Source organism: Marmota marmota, unplaced genomic scaffold (genome assembly GCF_001458135.2).
Source record: "Marmota marmota marmota unplaced genomic scaffold, marMar, whole genome shotgun sequence".
In the NCBI taxonomy this organism is placed as follows: Eukaryota; Metazoa; Chordata; class Mammalia; order Rodentia; family Sciuridae; genus Marmota; species Marmota marmota.
This window is the reverse complement of record NW_026000174.1, coordinates 17,928,507-17,951,141: the sequence shown is the minus strand read 5'-3', so window position 1 is coordinate 17,951,141 and position 22,635 is coordinate 17,928,507. Positions and strand designations below refer to the sequence as shown.

The 22,635-nt window shown below is 37.8% G+C and overlaps 3 protein-coding genes across 3 annotated transcripts; 2 read left to right on the top strand and 1 right to left on the bottom strand.

The window, feature by feature from the left end:
• Nucleotides 1–3,368: 3,368 nt before the first annotated feature.
• Nucleotides 3,369–4,313, top strand: LOC107157288 (olfactory receptor 51I2-like). Its single transcript, XM_015503643.1, has one exon. The coding sequence runs from the start codon at nucleotides 3,369–3,371 to the stop codon at nucleotides 4,311–4,313; it is 945 nt and encodes a 314-aa protein (XP_015359129.1).
• Nucleotides 4,314–12,765: 8,452 nt separating this feature from the next.
• Nucleotides 12,766–13,823, bottom strand: LOC107161109 (olfactory receptor 52D1). The gene has a single exon (XM_015507607.2). It carries the CDS (start codon nucleotides 13,802–13,804, stop codon nucleotides 12,848–12,850), a length of 957 nt encoding a protein of 318 aa, XP_015363093.1. The 5' UTR covers nucleotides 13,805–13,823; the 3' UTR covers nucleotides 12,766–12,847.
• A 7,466-nt stretch (nucleotides 13,824–21,289) lies between these two features.
• On the top strand, nucleotides 21,290–22,241 carry LOC107157279 (olfactory receptor 51I2-like). The gene has a single exon (XM_015503632.2). The coding sequence runs from the start codon at nucleotides 21,297–21,299 to the stop codon at nucleotides 22,239–22,241; it is 945 nt and encodes a 314-aa protein (XP_015359118.1). The 5' UTR covers nucleotides 21,290–21,296.
• Nucleotides 22,242–22,635: the final 394 nt, after the last annotated feature.

The following is a 22,635-nucleotide window of genomic DNA, read 5'->3' as shown; positions in this document are numbered from 1 at the left end:
GTCTTTCTCCTATTCATTCTATAGTCCTTGTGATAAGAGATAGCATGGATAGTGGGGATAACTATGGTCTGCAACAGGATAATTATGATTAAATAATGACTCTGTGAAGGCTTTTTCTGTGCACATCAATAAGCTTTTAATCTTTCTGTTTCCATTTCTCTATTCCAAGTATGGATGATAAACAACTTGGTGCACGCTATTCTAATTTTAAGATCCTTTAATTAGTATTTGGAAAATAAGTCTGGCAATTGAAAGCCCTGAAAGCCAAAAGGACTTCTTACCTTTTATTCAAGTTGCTCTCTGACACATGAACAGTTAGCAAGTCTTTGAAACAGATTTTGTTTCATAAGTACTTTTTTATGTGTTGTTGAATCACATTTGCCCATACATGTAGAACTGGTATTCTATTTAAAACTGAAGAGTTTGAAATTTGAACATGTCAAACAATTTTACTAATAATGCTCTTAATGAAGGAGCTGGGTTTCGATGTAGGTCAGACTATAAAGTGACAAATTGTTGCAGTGTACCTAGTCTGAGGATTTTCCCCTGGTGTGAGATGTTCAGTGCTAAAACTAGTACATTCCAGGCAAAGCAACATGGCCACCCCATCTGCTGACTCGAGATGGTGAGATTTTGTATGGTTAAGTGATTTTACTTCTTGAAATCTATTTGAGTTGTGGCATGGTGAATGAAAAGATCCATAATCTGGGAATCAGTGAGAACCCATGGGTAGGAGATTCAAACTAGCTCTGTTGTTGATTTACTGAATAAATTCTGTCTGGGCCTCAGCTCTTGAAGATGAAGAGTTGAATAATGTTGATCATTTTAGGATAAACCAGTTTGACTCTTAATTTCTTTGAAACACCTAAGGGGGAGAAATAACAGGGCACAGAAGAATCATCCACTCAAGATATTTCCTACTCCCTGGAGCCCCAGCCACTTCTTGTTGCCCTGGATTTATCAGACTCAGGGGACCCTTAAGAGGTGGCTTTATAGAGCTCAGAGGAGGGAGCTGATGAGGATGGCAGTGGGGCTCTGTGCAGGGCTGTGTACACAGTACGTGGAGTCCTTGGTGTGTCTCCCCTTGTTGAGTACCTTAGCTACATATCTTCTACCATTCACAAGAGCCACCCTGTGGAGGTAAGGAAGGAACTTCATTCAGGTCTTTCCTCACCAGGATACTCAGAAGCCTCATTCTTATTATCAAATTCATAAACACCCTGTAGTGCAAAGAGTTGAAGAAGAAACTGATTTTAGAGAATGTGTTTTCTGAATTTTACTTCTATTACTTCACTCATACTCTACCTGTAGCCATTGGTGTCTGATTAGGAAAGTTGGCAGGTAATGAGTTCCTGGCTCTGCTGCTGCTGCTCCTGCTGTTAGCAATGGTACTGATTTAGGTTGTTATTTGAATATTTACTTCAAAAGGTAAGTAAAGCCACTGAAAAGTTTTCAGCAGGGCTGTAGCATCATTTAATTTATTATTTGTAAACAAGTAACTTGGCTACTTTGTGCAGAATCGATTTGAGAGAGGGGTTTGGTTTTAAGTCATGTGGTCAAGAAGGAAGGCTCTGACAATATCCTGTTTTAATGATGCAGAGGGACGAGTTTCCATTGGAAGTGAGATGGAGATGAGAAGCTAGGTCTAAGTATGTATTATAAATGTGACAAGAGATTGATTAGATTTCTCTGTAGGAGTGGATGAGAGAGATCAATCATGCCTAACATGTTTTTTTTTTTTTTTAATAACATGGACTCTGTGGATAGATCGGTAAGAAAATTATGAGATGATAAATATTGAAGACGATCAAGTATGACAGCAATGAGTTAAATATTGCCTATTTTATGTTTGAGACACCAGTGTACAGTAAGCTCTCACAATTTATTGAGAATCGATGCATGAATTAATAGCTAGAATAAATGCCTGAACTAGAATCATACATTTGGGATCATTGACACACAGATGAATAAATAGATGTACATTATAAGTTGAAAATAACTTGAGAATATTAATTCTGAAAGACAGCATAAAAATGAGTGATTACTAGGGGGATACAAAAAGAAAATAAGATTGCTATTGCTGTTCTTTCCTTTGATTGTAGTTTTGAAAATTGATCTTTAGTGAGGAAGAACAACTTTAGCTTCCTATTGGAATTGTTTGGGAGAGTGAATAGAACAACACACATAAACATATAATGGGTATGGGTATGATATGAGGAAAGAGGTTTTAAGTAATAAAATTTCGGATCCAACCTATATGCCATTCAGTAGATGAAAGGATAAAGAAAATGTGGTATCTATACACAATGGAGTATCACTCAGCCATAAAGAAGAATGATTTGTGATAATTGCCAGCAAATATATGGATCTGGAGACTATTATGCTAAGTGAAATAAGCCAGACCCTGAAAACTAAAGGTCAAATGTTTTCTCTGGTATGAGGACGCTAACACAAAATAAGGGAGGCAGAGTGAGGAAAAGAATGCAAGTTCAGTAGATTAGACAATGGAAAATGGAGGTGGGTAGGAAAAGGAAAGACAGTAGAATGAATCTGACATAATTTCCTTATGCACATATATGATAACAACACAGTGAATCGCACCATCATGCACATTCATAAGAATGGGATGGTAACTAGAGTAAGAGACATTCTATGCTTGTATAATTATACCAAGCATAGAATGTCTGCCATTATGTATGTGTAAGAAGAACCAATAAAAAACCTACTCAAGTAAATCTAACATAGATTACAATTTGATAATCTTTGATCTGAACAGAGGGAAAGAACATGTGGTGACATAGATCAGAAACACCGGGAGCAATCAGCAGTGGAAGAGTATGAGGTGATGGACTCGGTGGATGAGTGGGAGGCTCAAGCAACGAAGAGAAGATGAGGTCCTGGAGTGATGGTGCTGTGCAGGCAGGAGAGGAGAAGCAGCTGAGAAGATGGAAGAAAGAGCAGGAGTCATTAGGTGCAGAGTATTAAGAGGCATTGTGCCTCATTTACTGAAGAGTCTGATAGCTAGGAACAAGTAGAAAGAAAAATTCATTCTCCATCGTTAGGGAAAGATTAGATCCTGTGTAAAGAGTACAGACACGGGGAGAGCAGGGACAATGTTCAAAAAAGAGATTAAGGATTTCTTTGGAGAACAAGCTGGAACCCATGGCAGACATAGGGATACTGCAGAGAGTAGAGGTCTGAAATGCAATTTGCTTCTTTCTGGCTTTCCCACAGTCCATGGTATTGGAATCTACATGTCATTGTCCCTGTTTCTCTAAGACACTAGTTGATTCTGATTGTTACTTTTTCCACCAAGTGTCCTCACATCACTATGTTTGTATTTCCCTCAAAGGCATTCAGAAACTACGATGAGAAGTTTGGGGACTAACCTCTCAAGTACCACCAGCTTCACACTCATGGGCTTCCCAGAGTTGGGAAGCCTGGAGCACTGGCTGGCCGCCCTCCTCCTGCTGCTTTATGCTGTCTCCATCCTAGGCAACACCCTGATTCTCTTCATCATCAAGGAGGAGCAGAGCTTGCACCAGCCAATGTACTACTTCCTGTCCCTTCTGTCTGTCACTGACCTGGGGGTGTCCTTTTCTACACTGCCCACTGTCCTGGCTTCTATGTGTTTTCATGCTCCAGAGACTGCTTTTGATGCCTGCCTGGCCCAAATGTTCTTCATCCATTTTTTCTCCTGGACAGAATCTGGGATCCTGTTGGCCATGAGTTTTGACCGCTATGTGGCCATCTGTAACCCCTTGCGCTATTCCTCAGTGCTCACTGATGCCCGTGTAGCCTACATAGGCATATCCATTATCATCCGCAGCTTTTGCATGGTCTTTCCATCTCCCTTCCTCCTGAAGAGGCTGCCCTTCTGCAGGGCCAATGTCCTGATCCACCCCTTCTGCTTGCATCCTGACATGATCCGCCTGCCCTGTGGAGATACCACCATCAACAGCATGTATGGCCTGTTCATTGTCATCTCTGCCTTTGGTATAGATTCAGTGCTCATCCTCCTCTCCTATGTGCTCATTTTGCACTCTGTGTTGGCCATTGCCTCCCAGGAAGAGAGGCTCAAGACACTTAACACATGTGTATCACATATCTGTGCTGTGCTCATCTTCTATGTGCCCATGGTTAGTGTATCAATGGTCCATCGATTTGGGAAGCATGCTCCTGAGTATGTACACAAGTTCATGTCCTTGGTCTATCTTTTTGTGCCTCCAATGCTCAATCCAATTATCTATTCCATCAAAACTAAGGAGATTCGCAAGAGGCTACACAAGATCTTTTTTATACCCAAGCTCTGATGGGGAAATAGTTCTAGAAAATCCATGCATACTGGAGATTCTTTCTATTATCTGTGTTTGGGTTTATCAGACTAATTCTTTGGAGATTGTCAATTTCCTTCTAAACATGGAAAGATAATAGGGTGTCTGATATTACCTGGCCATAAACTATATTATGTTTCCATTACAGGCCATAACTCAAAACTTCAGGCTGCTCTATGTTGTAATTAATTCTTGTAAGTTTCACAAATACATTTTTTTTAATGGAAAAGGGTCTTTAATTCTAACCTTTTGTCATATTATAGTATTAACCTCTATATTTTCATATAAATCTAAAAATAATGGTATAAACAGAGTATGATATATACCTATACATATATAACAGTGAATTTCACTTTTTTGGATAATTATAAAACAAAAATAAATGGAAGAAAGTCAGTCAAGGATGGGAATCAGGAATAGCGTGAAGGGAAAGTAGAAGTATTGGGAACTTAAATGTAGCAAATTATATTGCATACATAGATGATTATATCAAAATGAATTACTATATTATATGCAACTAATGAACTAATAAAATATTTTAAAATAGAGGTATACATATATACCATGTTATAATTGGGGAGCATGTGACTTGAGTCCATAGGGGTCACCAATGAATTGTTAAGAGAATAGTAGTCTTGAATATCTTTAATCTTAAAAATTATTTGTACAGAAAGACTTTTAAAAAAAGTATAAATTTTGAAATATGAATATTTCTATATCCTATAAAACGGAATACACATTCTTTTCTCATTTACTAAGTAAAATGAGACACATTAATTCTGAAATTTAGAAGTTTTAAGCATGAAAAATATCTTTTGAAAGAGGCATATGCTGTCATCCCTCCTGCATGAGTAGAGGGAAGTTTCAGTTTTCTCTGGGGAGCTAAATAGCACACTAAATAGAAAGCAACAGTTGTTGGGTGATCAGTGGAATACAAATCCACTAGGTGGCAGTGCAGCTTGCCTGGAAAAATGGGCTTCTGTCCTAGGTTGAGCAGCTCACTCCAGAGATTTCAGCACATGCTGGAGCAGAGAGGGGAGCCACTGAAGAATGTCAGGAAGTTCACAGGGAATAGCAGACATGGAAAGGGAAGAATGTGCTGAAATCCATGTTAAGGAAACAGCCCAGACCACATAGGCTGGTGGACCCTTGGCAGAAATGAGCTCAGTGCTGTGAGGTTTTCACTGGGCAGTGGACAGACCATGACAAAACTCAACCTGAGGGACAATTGAGAAAGGTAGAATTGGGGCAAAAGGTTAAATTTTCACTGATATTCATTTACCTTTATTTCTTCACAAGAAATAATTCTTGAATGACAGAGTCATATGGACTTTGTAACATGAACAAGTTCTAAATTTAAGAGAAGAATGCACTAGAATTTTCAATATACCCTTCTTGATTCCCAAATTAAGCAAACAAGAGAGAAAAAAATCACACAAAATTTGAACCAAAAGTGACATCTTCAACAAAACTCAGTAATACGAATTCCTAGGGACACTGTCCCCATTTGGAAAGACTGAATCCCAACAGAACTCTGGGTACATGGCTTTGAGACTGATTGGCGAGAATGGAACAATCCTTATAGAGTTTAAGAGCTCATAGAAATGAGAGGATCGTGGTCCTAAGCACTGGAAATCTCAGAAATGTTCAGCAAATGAGCACTTCCAATAGGATAGAGCTTCAACCTGAAGGAAACTGCATGCAAAAATAAGTATACAGGCAAGAGGCAAAGAAAGCTGTGATGGTGTGGGAGAAGAACTCAGAAGAAGCAGATACAGGAAGTGCTACAACAACTCCACACATTTCTCAGGAAGCAGTCTGTAGGGTTCTAGGCTGGAACCAGGAGGGGGCAGAACAACCCTTACAACCAAAGACTCAGCTCTGACATACAGAGGTGGCCTCAGAGATGGGTGCTACTCAGAGGCACTTGCTGTTTGCACAACTACAGAGGTAAAGTAACAGCAAAGACACTGGGAGAACTACTCTGCCACTCCCTTCCCCTCCAGGCCATCCTCCCAGTGATCTTGGAAGATCTTCATGATTTATATATTAGGACAAAAATGGAAAGAAACTAACCTATACACAGTCATGAACAAAAATTAAAGAAGAATATCAGGGACAAAGATGAATCACATCCCTCAGTCATGCTGACAATTGATATATCCCTTTTTTTAATAGCTCTTTATATTCTACCATTTAAGGATCTGTATCTGAAATTAGATATTTCTGAGTCCATTATTTTTTAGGCTTTTGAAAAAGTTCAACTTGGTCTCAACTACATATTTGAGAAGTCACATCAAAAGCATGCAGATTGGAAGGGTGAGCACTTGTGCAACAATAAAAGATATTTCTAGCATCTATAAAAACTTATACTCTCTTTTGCTGCTGCCTTACAACTGTGGACCAGTACCCTATTTAGAGACTGGTTAAATGAACATTTTTCTTTCTGAGATAATTTATATTTGTTCAAATTGTTAAAATTATATTTTCTGTAGTGTATCAACTTCTTTTGGGTAGAAAAGGAAGGTACTTTACCTCCAGAATTACTACCACTCCCCCAATAAAATTCTCCACACTGTTTTACAACTGGGGTTGTTTCAAGGACAGTCATCAATATTTCTGGCAGAAGGAGTAAATGTGTTCAGTTGATAAAAGAGTAGTGGATATTTTCCTCATGAGGACTGCTCTTGCTGAACCTAACCTCACTCAGAAGATCAACTTTCTGTGGCCAGCTTTTAATTACTGCTTTGTAAAACTATGGCTGGGAGGAGAGCACTTCTCATCCAGCTCAACTGACACTGAAGCAGCAAAGTCATGTTTTCTTTTTTTTTTTAATTTTTATTGTTGGTTGTTCAAAACATTACATAGTTCTTGATATATCATATTTCACACTTTGATTCAAGTGGGTTATGATCTCCCATTTTTACCCCGTATACAGATTGCAGCATCACATCGGTTACACATCCACTGATTTACAAATTGCCATACTAGTGTGGTATTCTGCTGCCTTTCCTATCCTCTGCTATCCTCCCTCCCCTCCCCTCCCCTCCCCTCTTCTCTCTCTACCCCATCTACTGTAATTCATTTCTCCCCCTTGTTTTTTTTTCCCTTACCCCTCACTTCCTCTTGTATGTAATTTTGTATAACCCTGAGGGTCTCCTTCCATTTCCATGCAATTTCCCATCTCTCTCCCTTTTCCTCCCACCTCTCATCCCTGTTTAATGTTAATCTTCTTCTCATGCTCTAAAGTCATGTTTTCTTATCAGAGCTGATCAGATTTGGAAATTAGTTCTTTGGAGTGGCACAAGACCTCTCTGTGGTATTCAGAAGATGAGATTGATGGTCAGCCATACTTATGGACCTGGACATTACCTTCTTCTTCAATCACTACTTTCTGAAGATGGTCCCACTTCCTGAGTTCATATTAATTAATTGGACTGAACCCCAAGCAAATGGATTTGCATTTTTCCATTTTTTAAAATATGTTCTAATTATCTTAGTCCTTCTATTAATCTTGTCTTTGGGACACAGCCTCCTATTTTCCCCAAATATCAGTTTAGTAAGACTCAAATAATTTAGTGTTTCATGATAGCCTGAGACAAAATTAAGGACTGAGAATGAGAATGTATATTTTTGGATTTAAAAAGAAAAAAAAAATGGAACAAAAATTCTTCACTAGATTCTGGCACATGTAAACTTAGGCCAAAACAGTTAACTTGAGGCTATAAATAGGGTAATGATCCATATTTATAAGAAAACAGCAAAACAGACTCAAGTTAACTGTTGGTTTTTCTTATATAGGTTTTTTTATTTATTTTTTTTTTACTTATAGTTAGACAAAATACCTTTATTTTATTTATTTATTTATTTATGTGGTGCTGAGGATTGAAGCCAGTGCCTTGCAAATGCTAGGTCAACACTCTACCACTGAGGCACAACCCCAGCCCCCAAGTTAACTGCTGTGTTTTGGCCATGTTTATGTGTGCCAGAATTTAGTGAGAAGTTTTTGCTCATTTTCTTTTTTTACATCCAAAATTAAACACTCTCATTCTCTGTCCTTGATTGTGTCCCAATATCTTGCTACTATTCTTAAGGTGAACTATCACAGCAAACTGTCTATTATTATAGAAATACTTTCATATTGGGGAAGGAGGTTTCCCTCTCAAATTTATGTCTAAGATATGTTGAAATAATATGTGTGCACATGCACGCATGCACACACACACACACTCACACAATAAATACTGCTTACCACTATTTATTTTATATACCACATGCAATGAATCAAAGATAAATGTAATTGTAAATAAATTATATTAAATGATATAATAAAGTAATATTAATACTTGGTAAAGTTTATATTATACTTCAAAATATACATATGTGTGTATCTAACAAAGAAGGAGATAATAAAGTAGATTGATGTTTAGCAAAACATGAAAAAATAATGTATTCTTCCTAAATCTATGGTCTGGTAACACTTGGTGCTGTTTTTATATCTCAAAAAAAAAAAAGAAAAGAAAAGAAAAACAAAGTTAAAAAATAAAACATTCAATTTAAGACATAAAAAAATAATTTTGTAAAATGATGGAAGACACTAAAGGAAGTAAATCATTGTGAATGTGAAAGAGAGAAAGCAATCTATAAACTGACCCTTTAAGAAGACTGCAAAACAAATGAACTTTGGAACATGGATTCCAATGGAAAATAAAATATTGACATCACAAATATTGGAAGAGTGGAGATATTTTAAATATTCGGATAGAATTTTCTGTAAATAATTTAAATCTTTCTAAATTGATGTTTTGGGAAAATAATAAAATATAAACATTTAGAAATATGTGATAATTAAGGAAGATATGAAAATTATTAAACAATATTACTGCCACTCACAGATAAGCAGTATAGTACACAGTTTTTCCCCTAACTTTCCCCCAAATGGTTCAAGAAAGAGATTATTACTATTTTTATTAAATAATTATTTAATATGTTTATTAAATAATATATAATATATTTATTAAATAATATATATAAATAATGAATATGCTATATTTATTAAATAATAATGTTGGGAAGGTATATAAAATGTAAATATAATCCTTATGAACTTTATAGAAAAAAATCCTAACGTGATAAAATTGTGTACACTACATACACTAATGACAAAAAAGGTGTGAATACTAGAAGTTATGAATACAACTAATCAATACTGAAAAAAGAATAATCTACATAGAATTAAAGAAGTTATTTTTCAGAAATCTCTCAATATGATTCTTCATATAAGGAGTGTAATAATAAACATTAATGTTATCAAGAGTATATTTCAAAATGGTAAAATGAAAAAAAAAACATGTCCTACCAAAAAATAAAGCAATTTATTTTCTGTATATTTTCTTAGTCTATAAGATCATATGCATCCTAACTAAAATAAGAGGAAAATGATTTTTTATTTCTTAGAAATCATATTATTTACCAATATTGTGAAGGACTCTTTGGCCACCATCATAAAACTTGGGACAGAAATGAGCTATTTCTCCTATTATTATAGGCAATTGCATGCTAAATTCAAACAACTCTAATTCTGTTTTATTCAGTCTTTGCCTCTCAATCACCATTATTAATACTACCAAATAGTCTTTTGAGTGAGATTTTAGTTGGATAAAAATATTAACATAGCACATTACTGTTAAATATTTATACATTTCTCTAGAAAATTATTTGAATGGATTAACAGAAATTTTATTATTATTTCTTGTCAGTGATATTTGGCAAGATATATTTTATATTTATCTATAGTACATACATTTTATGTTTAAAGTAAAATTACACACACACACACACAACTGAGGGTGACTTGGGAGTTCTAAGGAGCTGAGCCTCCAAGGAGGGTGCCCTGCTGGGAGACTGAGGCCCTGGCAGGATCAGTTCAGAGACAACAGGCTGAGTCACTGGCACATACTCTAGAACTGGTGACCTTTGTCTATTCTCGAAAGTTGAATTTCTATTAAGTCCTCAAATAACAATATGCTACTCCTTTTTAAGGAAGGGTTATGTGAATACTTGGTTATGGTAGTCAGAAAAGTGTCACTTTGAGAACGTTTGCCTTCTCTAAATAAACACTAGTTTCATGTTACTTTAGACTACAGTTACAAGTGATTGAGACTGATCCAATCATGTGATTCAATAAAGATTGAGTCATAAAACTTCTAAAGGCTGACCATATCTCTGAAGTTGGCCTAGATTTTGAAGCTCCCTAGGATTTGAGTCTCACCAGGCTGCTTCAGGCTCTCTTAGTATTCTCTCTGCTTCCTCCTTCCTGAGCCATTGTCCTGTCCCTCTTCCTCTTCTAATCTCACACAGAGCTCCATACATCTGCTCTTTCTCCTTTGGGTTTCTCTGTGCCAAGACATGACTGGCCCTGGCCCAGGACAACTCTTTGTGCAAGGATTTGCCTCTATTCCTGGACTTGGAGTTCCCTGCAGCCAGAGCTGACACTTTTCTTCTTGTCTCACCAGTGGACATGGTAATTATTTTTTCCTCCATTTACTTTTCCTACTTTCCTTAGCTCATTCCAGTTTAATGGCTGTGCCTCTATCTGAACAGTATCAATATGATGTAAGTGAACAGGAATAAAATCACTAAATTTCTACTATATTTCAGGCACCTATGCAAGACATGTTTTCACTACTCACTACAGTGGCATAATGCAGATGCCATTTTGTTTGTTAATTCAACAAAGAATATGACACACACCAGTATGATCTGTAAAACATTTTTTATAATATTGATAGAGTAATTTTTAATTATGTGAATGTCACAGATGTTGTATACTACTACAACTGCTATGCTGTAGTAGTATAATTAGACTAAAAATTAACAAATTAGCAAATAGATAAATGCTGCAGATTAAGTCAGTATATATAATGAAATAGAGTATGCTTTTGTATATTTAAGGATTATTCATCAAGTACTACTGACTTCTTCAGTCTGTATTGAGTGCTTGGTTTGTCTCAGACTCTATAATGAGCACTTTACTGGGACTGGAGAAGTTAGATATGATGCTCAATCCATGCAGCTGGTAGGTAAGGTAGATGAAATTGAAGCTCGTAGTCATATGGATCCATATTTCATATTATTTTCATGATACAGGACTAGAAAAATGTATGAGTTATTATCTACATCAAAGGAGTGGACAGACTATTAGTTTCTCTGAATTTGCAGGGTATTAATTTAAAATGAAAACAACAACATCCATCATGTTGAATATTTGGCAGGGATATTGGTAGATTTTTCTACTTTAGAACTGAGATTACTAAAATATTGTTGGACTATTAAAAAAGAATATGGTGTGGTGGTGCACTCTTGTAATCCCAGGAGCTTGGAAGACTGAGGCAGGAAGATCACAAGTTTAAAACCAGTCTTGGCAACTTAGCAAGATTCCATATCAAAATAAAATATAAAAGGGCTAAGAACAGAGCTCAGTGGTTAAACATCCTTGAGTTCAATTCCCCATACTAAAAAAAAAGAAGAAGAAGGAGGAGGAGGAGGAGGAGAGGAGGAGGAGGAGGAGGAGGAGGAGGAGGAGGAGGAGGAGGAGGAGGACATGGATTCACAACCAGCTCCCCAGAACCCTAAAGAAAGGATGGCTTCATAACTGAAAGAAATGGCAAAGGGGACAGAAGGAAGAAAGGGTGAAATTGTGGGTCCATTTAGCACTGACAATATTTTAAGCACTGTTTAAATATGACAGAGTTATTCTGTAATATGGTTACCACTATAATCTGTGAGCTGAGACAAAAATTAAGGTGTTAGAAAAGTTAAATAAATTGCTCCATAAATGTTACATGACTTTTTTTCTCTCTCTCTTTTTTCCTTTGTTTATTGGGCATTTTACATGTAAGGCATTTTCTTAAGTTCAGTACATTTATTTTCTTATGCATTCCTTACCATAACATGAAGAGTTAGATGCTATCATTATTCCTACACATCAGGGGGTCAATCTGAGGGACAGAGACATTTAATGCCATGCTTAAGGTCACAAATGTGGTAAGAGGAGGAGCCAGGATTCAAACTTAGGCATTCCGAATTCACATTATATGCCCTGAACTGCAACCAAATAAGTAGAATTCTGCTTCAAATTCACTCTAAACACCTTTTTCTTTGCCTTTGAACTCATGCAGGAGGTTATTCTCATGAAACTGTCACCTCTTATGATCAGGGACTGACTTGCTCCTTAGTAGTTCATAGCCACTTTTGAGACAGCAGTGAATATATGATCATCTTTCTGGGCTATTCTGAGTTTCTCAAGGAGCAGTGGGAATGCAACATGTTCAATGTGATAAACAGTACCTCCATGTCATCTGGCTCATCCTGTTCCTCCCAGAGCTTCCAGACAATTAAACTTAGTCTTGTGATATCATAGATCCCCATGCATGCAAATGAATCTGGAAAGTGATCCTACCCATTTATTTTTCTCATCTCCAATTATCTTTTTTATCTCTTCGGTTTGGAATTCATATTGAGATCTTCCTCAAGAAAAGCAATCTTAGAAGTCGACTCCGAATCTCCTTGGTTCTAGCTCCATAGATAATGGGATTGAGTACAGGAGGCACCAGCACATAGAGATTCGCCAGAAAGATGTGCACATGCTTGGGAACTCGGTTGTGACCAAAGCGGTGGGTGAGGAAGGAGAAGAAGGCAGGGATGTAGAAAACGAGGATGACACCAAGGTGGGAGCCACAGGTACTCAGAGCCTTGTGCTGGGCATCACGGGATGGCAGACGAAAGACAGCATGGAGGATAAAGCCATAGGAGATGGCAATGAGGATAGAATCCAGACCCATGGCCAGCAGAGCTACAGTCAGCCCATAGACAATATTGACAGTGATGTTGGCACAGGCCAACCGAGCGATGCCCATATGCTCACAGTATGTATGAGCCATGACATGGCGGCCACAGTAGGGCAGTCGCCTCAGCAGGAAAATGAAGGGGGAGACAATAGCTACACTCCGGAATACACCAACAATGCTAATTCTGCCTATGACAATATGGTTGAGAATGGTTGTGTATCTCAGTGGGTTGCAAATAGCCACATATCGATCAAAGGCCATGGCCAGGAGAACTGAGGATTCCAAAGCGTAGATAGAATGGACAAAAAACATCTGGGCCAGGCATCCATCAAAGGAAATCTCACCTGCATGGAGCCACAAAATGGCCAGCATTTTGGGCACAGTGGTGGAGCTGAGAGCCAGGTCAGTGAGTGAGAGAAGACAAAGGAAGAGGTACATGGGAGCATGCAGGGCACTGTCCATCACAATGACCAAGATGATGGCAGCATTGCCAAGCAGTGCTACCAGGTACATGGCACAGAATGGAATTGCAATCCAGATATGGGCAAACTCCAGCCCTGGGATTCCTGTCAGAAAGAGAGTGTCTGGGAGACTCTTATCACTGATGTTGGAGGCTGTCATCCTTCTGGCAAATCAAGGGTTCCTTCCAAGGGTTGATGGTATGTCTACCCTGGAAAAACAGGCATGTGGTGAATTCATATGAAATGATGCCTTTTCTGTGAAATAATATTTAGACTGTTAAAAATGTTTTTTTTTAACTTGTTCAAGCATCTGAAAAGTATTTCACTCTGAGTCCTAACATACATGCCCTTTTCTTTTTGGCAAAGATTTGTAATGATGCATTAATATTTTTTTTCCTGTTTGAATCTATCTTCCCAGAAAAATGCCCAAAGACTTACTTTTATATTTCACCTAAAGTGCCTAGTAAGAAGGTAGATGATCTTGATATGATTACATACCTCCTAATTTAGTACTTTAGTGATATGAGCATTTCTGTAGGAAAAGAAAAAGAAAAAGTGAGATAAATCAGCTCTACTTTCTGCGGAGATAATACACATATCTATGTCAGAGTTAGCTCATCCTGCAAACTTACTAGTGTAATTTCAGGATGTGATGGACATCTGAGAGTGCTACATCCTGATAGATACATATGGAGGGAGAAAGTAGGTTTTCTAGATTTGACATCCACAAAGACATTCAGGAGTAGGACTCTATTTTGGCTGTAAAGGAATAGTTAGTATTGCATATAGACCCCTTAACATATTTTGTACTTAAAAAGGCCTTCAGAATTATGCCATGAAACCCAAATTTGAGTCCAGATTCTATATCAAGAATTGTTGTGTCACCATGAACAAATTTATTTCTTCTCTATAGCTTTCTAATTACAAAGGACATGATTCTATAGTCATTTTGTGCTTTTTTGTTTACCAAGTCTCATTGGAAAAATTCAACATTTTTGTGACTTTGCTATCTCCAAATTGAGAAAGACTTCATCTTGCTTAACGCCTTCATAGGAAGTTGAGCAAAGATTTATATTTATGGGATTAAATGTTGGGATTCCCCAAATAATTCCCCTCCCTTTAAAAAATAATCTTTATTTTCTAACAATGAATAGTCAATAGTGTGAAAAATATCATTCTACAGTTCTTACTAGTGGGAAGACCAAAAGTCCAGAGATTTGAACTGATATAATTTAGATTCAGGCATGTTACTTGTGGAACTGAAATTACGTCTTATATCTCTAGCTTCAGAGTTTTGTGTTTTCATCTTTCCCTACAATCCATTAGTATGACTAACACTTGAACTCATAATGCTTCCAAAGAAACCGATTTCTTTCATTTAAAAATGCAATAGTTTTACTCATTATCTAAACATCAAATAAGTAAAGAGAAGTAGAAAGCCCCTTCCAACTTTCATTAGATTCTCAATTTGACACCAAATGATTCTGGGTTTAGCCTTGATACTTACCTCTGACACTAGTGGAAAGACATTCAGAGGAGAGCTGAAGTCAGTGCTTTTTATCTTCTTGGCTTATTCTTTCCATCCATGGAAGATTTCAAATGGGTGTTGGAAAGTACTCTCAAAATCTATGGGTGTGAGGACCAGAAAGATTGGGTAAGAGCAGGTCCTACTGTCAGTCCTATACTTCAATTAATAAACTAAATCTGAGTTTATTTACTGAACACAGCTGTTGGAGGATCTTATTTTAAGAACTTATGTGGATCAGAGACATGCACTTGCAGGTGGAACAGGCTGTGTTTGGAGCTCTGAGAAAGAGATGTACAGTCTCTGTGTGAAGGTGTGTGGCAGAGTAGAGTCGTGCAATGACTTAGGCTGGAGTTTTGATTGGGCGAGTGAGAGCTCTATCTTTTTGTGGGTTCAGATAGATGTGTTAAGAGACAAGTGAAGGGTCTGAATGTGTAATCCGTGTTCTTGGATCTCTGAGCTCATTATATGTTTTAAGTTCATCTCCATATTCCAGCTTCCTCTGGTCAAAGGTCTTGGCAAGTGAGGTTATTTATTGCTTCTCTCTATGATGCTCAGATGTGAAAACTCAGGTAGCCTTCTCTAGGGATTTGATCTGTGGCAATCTGTTGAGGGAGAGAAAGATAATAATTAGTTGATAAATGAGGAAAGGAAACAGGAAAATTTTCCAGTAACATGATAAAGAATGTGGAAATGAAATATCTTATCTACATATTATATTCTCTATTCTGATCTCTTACTTTCTGTCTTCTTTGTTTGTTTCCCTTTTCTATCCTGGCCTTCTTAAATTCCCACTCATGGTAGATCAACTGGAATTCTGTGCCCATGAGGCGTAGTGAGAAATTGATGTGAATGATGAGGCAAATACTGATGTTGGATGTATATTCACAACACTGTACTATCAGACTTATCTTACAAAATGTATGTTCAGAGAAAAAATAATTAAGACTTTCATGACAATGATAGAACAGTATTAAGCAAGGCATGGGACCTTTCTGAGCATGCTCATTGCAACTAGCCAGACTGTTAAGCCAGTCTTTTTAGGAAATGACATCAGAAATGATCACTGCACCATTATCACTATTCATTGCCCTCATAGGTCAATGTCAACAAATTTCTGACTCTGAAGTCTTAGAATACCTGTCTTCTGCCTCCCATCCTCCTCCTCCATAATTCTCTTTCAAGGTTGATCCCTGCATTTGTATTGTCCAGTCTTTGAGGAATGACTCTTCTTTGTTCTTTACCTTCTTATTCTTCCAGCCTAAGGCTAAATGCATTTGTTTCCTACTGTTGTCCTAAGAAACAATCACATGTTTAGCAGCTTAAAACAACAAAGATCTCTTAGAGTTTTTGTAGGTCAGATCTTTAGGGGAAAATGTGCTTTGAAACTTGGTTCATGTCTGTTCCCTATAGTTGTATAGTGAGGTTTCCATTCCTTTGCTAGGGATTCAGCTGTGACTTGCCCACATTACTTCTCATGCTTTCCAGTTGAGTCCTTCAGGTAATGATGGAATGAGTGCCTCTCATGCTTTGAATCTCTGCCTGATCTGCCGCATCGTTGTGGCTCTAGCTTGAAAAACTCTGTGCTGTTACATGATTTATGTGACTAAATTATGTCCATCTAAATCATACAAAAGAAAAAAAATCCAGTCTTAAGGTGTAAAATTTTAATTGCACCTGCAAAGTCCATTTTGATGTTGGATCAATCTCAATAATATTTGCTTGATTTTTGAGAGATGGTAGCACTTGAAAGTGACCTGGAAACCTTCAATGACTGCCTTATAATATTGCAAGTTCTCTGCTATTCTGCCCTAAAATATTTCTTGCAGCTCTTTATTATTACATTAATTGAATTATAATGTTTCCTTAGAAGTTTCCCCAGACAGACCACAAATTGGTATATTTATTCATATACATATTTTCATTACTAATATCATTTCCACATTTATTCTCATTTGTGTTTTGTACATTTTATTCCATAGACCTTGAGGGTAGGAACTTGACATTGTCACAGTTGAGAAGTTTTTTTTTCTTTTAATGTGGAAAAAGTTAAAGTGAAAGACACTGGAAAAGGAACAGTGGACTCTGAATTCTCCCAAATCTCTGTGTACTGAGTAAGTTTCAGGTGGGTTCCTCACCTGGGTGCATGAAACTGGTGTGGGAAGATCTTAGAGTTAACTAAGGAGTTGCTGAATCCTGTATTCTGATTCATCTCTGAGAGGGATTCTTGAAAAGTGCCTGCATTTTCTTCTTGTTAGTCTCAGAGGAATGCTGAGTATGTGAGAGGGTCTTTCTAAAAAGCAACTTTCTTACTGGTTTGCTTCAAGTGTGAGCCTGCTCTCTTTTCTTCCAGCTGTATCTGTTGGTGTTTTCCTAGAATTCAGTTGTTCATGCTACTCCAAGCATTTATTCTTATTATTCTGAACACAGAGGTCAGTGTCAATCTTCAGGTGCTCTACTCAGGAGTTAATTTCTGGAACTGAAACATAATCACCAACCTCCACTGATGCTATATGGCAGCCAGTGGGCTTCCTGCTTCCCACACAGTCACTCCATTAATCATCCCAATCATTCTGTGATATGAGATTATTAACTATGGGTGAAAAATGAAACTGTGGTTTAGAGGCTTTGTTAAGACCAGTGGTGGAATCTGAACTCAAATCAAGGTCCACTTTCTGAAGGCAAGTGGTCGAATCTTGACTCCACATCAGTTGCTAAACTTTGTTAAGTAGCCTCATATCACACTTGCTGTCTCCCTACTAGATATTTAATAAACATTTGTGAAGAAACCAACACAGTGCTAAGTTCTCAAAACCTCATTAATAAAGGAACACATTTAATCAATAATCACATTCTGTGTTGGTCAGACATGGCACACTTGTGTTTTCATCATGCTGAGGGTCAATTTTATGGATGATCCAGGTGAGAATTTCACAGTAAATGCAAATGCTGAAATTCATTTATATTGAGCACGAACTCTCTGTTTAGTGGGGTATTTTGTTTGTTTTTTTGCTGTTGTTGTGTTTTGTATCCAGACTTCAGTGGATATGGTATAAAGTAGGAAAGACAAACCCTGAATTAGGAGATATTTAACTATTATTTTGCTACTAACTGAATATAATTGAGATAGTTGACTTCTTAGATGTTAATAACTGTTAAAATGTGGGTCCACATGCAATTTTATTGCAAGTTCCTTTTAGTTAAGATCACTCGATCACTCTTTCTCCAGCATACTAATATAATATAAGACATGAAGTAACATCAGGGAGGTGTAGAGCACTGCTGATGTTCTGTATTCCCAGAAGTCCATGAACACCTGAGCTGATGACAGCATAAGGGACTTCCTAGAAGCAGCCATATATTGCTAAGGCCAGTTAGTTGGCAGAGGTAACTGTGGGCTATGATCAGGGCATGCAGGGCCCCCAGTATTGCTCTCCCTTTCAATGCAAGAGATCTCTCAAGCAGGTGAGTTGAAGTTCTAGAAACTCCAAATTCAGATTTTAAGCCACCTACCCTTAACTTAGAAACCCAAGTGCTAAGATATAGCAATCTGAAGAATAAAAATCTACTACTCTGATTATTTATTATATGCCTATATCATTTTCTTTCTGCTTTCATATTTTCTGTCCATTGCTCTTGATCTCTGAAATCCCACCATGGTTTCTAATTCACACATTACTTCCTCATAGGAATATCCAACAGGCTGCATTTTGAAGGTGGATGTCTTTATGTAAACAAGCATCCCATACTTATCTCACAAGCATCTGGTATCAGAAGATGAATAAAAAGACCCTGGTGTGTTAGAAGTCATGTGGAAGGATCCTATTTATGCTAAATGATTCCCAAAGATGGGGAGGTCTATTTATTGCACAGAGAGACAAACCAAAATTTACCGGAAAGCTTACAGGTAAGGAAAACAAAGTGGACTTAACATGTGGAATTAATGCAAAATTGTATCCTGAGATAAAAGGACAGAGGAATCTTGAATGTAGATGCAGGAACAAAGGCAGATGAAAGTCTGGTTGAGGATATAAGCAGGTTTTAAAAACCAGAGTTGCAAATTATTTGCTCCTGAGAATTTTCACTTTGGATTTTCACAACCACATTAGGTAAACTTATTAGCATTAGCATCTCTACTTTGACATAAAAGATTTAAAACTCGGAAGCTTGAGTGACTCACTGAGCATTTCTTTTCATCTGTCCCTTGCACTAAGTACAGCATTGGTAATGACCGAAACCATGAGTTAAGGATCAGGGTTGAATTTTAGAGCTGGTGACAGAGGAGAGAAGATTCACAATGTTATAATGCAAGTCATGCAAAGAAGTATTCATGATAGAAGATGCATATCTAGGTTATGAGGTGCAGAGAGAGTTACCTCTACTGGTATAGATCAGCCACATATTCATGAAAGAGGGCATCTGTGGACTTCAGCCAAGGAAGATGATTTGAACAGATATGTACATAAATCAGGCAAACACTAATAAGTACTGCATCAGTGTATTAAGATTTGTATAACACCAAGAAGCCATATGTGCGTATCTGTTTAGATATATGAGGAAGAAAATTTCGAGAACTGAGGCTAGAAATATTGATTTAATACTGACCAAAGGGACCTTTAATTCTAGGCTAATGAATTCAAATGTGACCATTTGTTAATGATAGACCACTTAAAGATTTAATTTAATTAGAAAAGTGCATTGTCATAATAACATTTCAAAATATTCATTCTAGACAAGTTTGGTGGCACACACCTGTAATCCTAGTGACTATGATTTTGTGCAGGAAGATTGTGAGTTCAAGGGCAACCTCAGCAACTTAGCAAAACCATGAGCAAAGTTATTGAAATACTGTCTCAAAATGAAAAATAAGAAGGACTGGGGAGTCCCGTAGTAAAGCGATTCTGGGTAGAATTCCTGGTGTAGATACTTAAATAAATAAATGCTTGTAGTTGAAATTGGAGATGAATTAGAGTGAGGTTAGGAATTTATTAGGAGGCTTTTATTATGGTATAATAATGTGATAGTTTGGGTCTGAAGTGTGGGAAGAAAAGAAGAAAGGTGCTAACAGAGACATTTGGGGTCAGTGTTTTCATAAACTGTTATCTTATTTAAAGTACTTGGCAAAGGAAAAGGAGGAGGCAAAGTGATATTGGAAATTTGAGTCTCTACATTGGACATAACACCAAAGAGAAAACAGGTGAAAAACTGATTCTGGGATATACATAAATTTTAATGAATTTAATGGATTTCAGGAATGATATACTATTGGATCATGATACAAACTTTAAGAAATTACTTCCAAATAGCAGAAATATCAGTACAGGGGAGGGAACAGGAGGAGGGAAGAATGGCAGAAAGGGGAAGTACCAGGGACTGAATTAGGACAAATTGTGTTCCATGCTTCTATAATTATGTCAAAATGAATCCTCATGTTATGTTTAAGTATATAGAACGAATAAAAAAGAAAACACATTCAGGAAATTCAGTTCTTCAGGGAGAAAAGCAATGCCATAAGTGAAATGGATGAAGAATAAAGTGGATGGAGGAAACATGGAAGTCCAGCACATCTTGAGGAACACTTGGAAGTTTGACTTCATGGGTGTCCATCTTCCCGTGCATTTATCTTCCATCTGGATGAGTGGTTGGAAGAAACCAGTAACTATGTGGTTAGGGAGCTGGGAGTCATAGTGAGGTAGTGGAGGTGCGAGAGCATGAAAGATGAGAAGAGGAAAAGGTTGAGTAAGAGGTTTGCTCTGGAATGGACATAAGAGTTGAGAAAGAAGTGACAAGGAGAGTTTTTTTCTTGTCTTGAAAGAATGATATCAATGAATTGAACAGAAAAAGAGTTTGTATTTTTAATCTGAGAAAGAGTGCTAGACACAGGTATAAAGGAGGGTCACTTCACTTGTCTTGCCAGCCGGGCACATTGAGAAAAATCAGATTTCAGAAATCTTAGTAACAATGAGAGGCATGGATGAGTGTTAGAGTGAACAATAGTGATTATTGCTCTAAAGTGAGGGACTAGGTGATGTATGAGAGATTAGAAATACTAGGCAGAGGCCATGCATAACACTTGGTTTGTCTTCTTTGCAGGCCAGGGGCCCTACCATCTAGGCAGCAGTGCAGCATGGGAGGAGACACCCACAACAGCTCAGGGTTGCCACCTTTCACCTTGACAGGACTCCCAGGGCTGGAGGCCTCCCAGCACTGGATGATTTTGCTCCTTGGACTCCTCTACACTGTCTCAATCGTGGGCAATAGCCTGATCCTTTTCATTATCAAGGAGGAGCAGAGCTTGCATCAGCCTATGTACTATTTCCTGTCCCTGCTCTCAGTTAATGACCTGGGTGTGTCTTTCTCCACGCTGCCCACAGTACTGGCCACATTTTGCTTCCACATAAGAGAAATCAGTTTCAATTCCTGCATGGCCCAAATGTTCTTTATTCATTTTTTCTCTTTCATCGAGTCTGGGATCCTGCTGGTCATGAGCTTTGACCGCTATGTGGCCATCTGTCACCCCCTGCGCTATGCTACAGTGCTCACTGATGCCCGTGTGGTGCAGATGGGCATATCTGCTATTATCCGCAGTTTCTGCATGATTTTCCCTCTGCCTTTGCTTCTGTTGAGGCTGCCCTTCTGCAAGGCCAACGTGCTCTCCCATGCCTACTGCTTGCATTCAGATCTGATCCGCCTGCCCTGTGGTGACGTCACCATCAATAATATCTTTGGTCTATTTATTGTCATCTCTACCTTTGGCCTGGATTCTGCACTCATTCTCCTCTCTTATGTGCTCATACTGCGTTCTGTGCTTGCCATTGCCTCCAGGGAGGAACGACTGAAGACGCTCAACACGTGTGTGTCACACATGTGTGCTGTGTTCATCTTCTATGTGCCCATGGTTGGTGTGTCCATGGCTGCTCGCTATGGGAGGCATGCCCCACCCTATGTACACACACTCATGTCCCTTATTTATCTATTTGTGCCTCCGATGCTCAATCCTGTCATCTATTCCATCAAAACCAAAAAGATTCGGCAAAGGCTTTGCAAAATTCTTCTGAGAAGGAAGTTTTGAACAGAAAATATTTGAAAAATCTAGTCAAGGGTATGTTTGCCATTATTTCACAAAATTGCTTTCAAGACTGTCCTGATGAGGAATTTTTAATATCCTTTTGTCACTTATCTTACCATTAAGATTCTGCCCATGAGATATTTGCTGTAAGCCTGGAAATAATTCAAATCAAGCCAAAAGTTTTGCAAGGTAAAGTGGGCTAGAATTTATTAAAAATACTTGATCCCTTTCTTTCTTTCTTTTTTTTTTTTTTGGTACACTGGGAATTAAACCCAGGGGTGCTTAACCACTAAGTAACATCCCAACCCCGCTGTCTTTTAAATTTTGAGACACTGTCAGGGTACTTCCTTAGGGCTCACTAAGTTTTCCAGTCTGATCTTGTTCTTTCCAGTCTGCC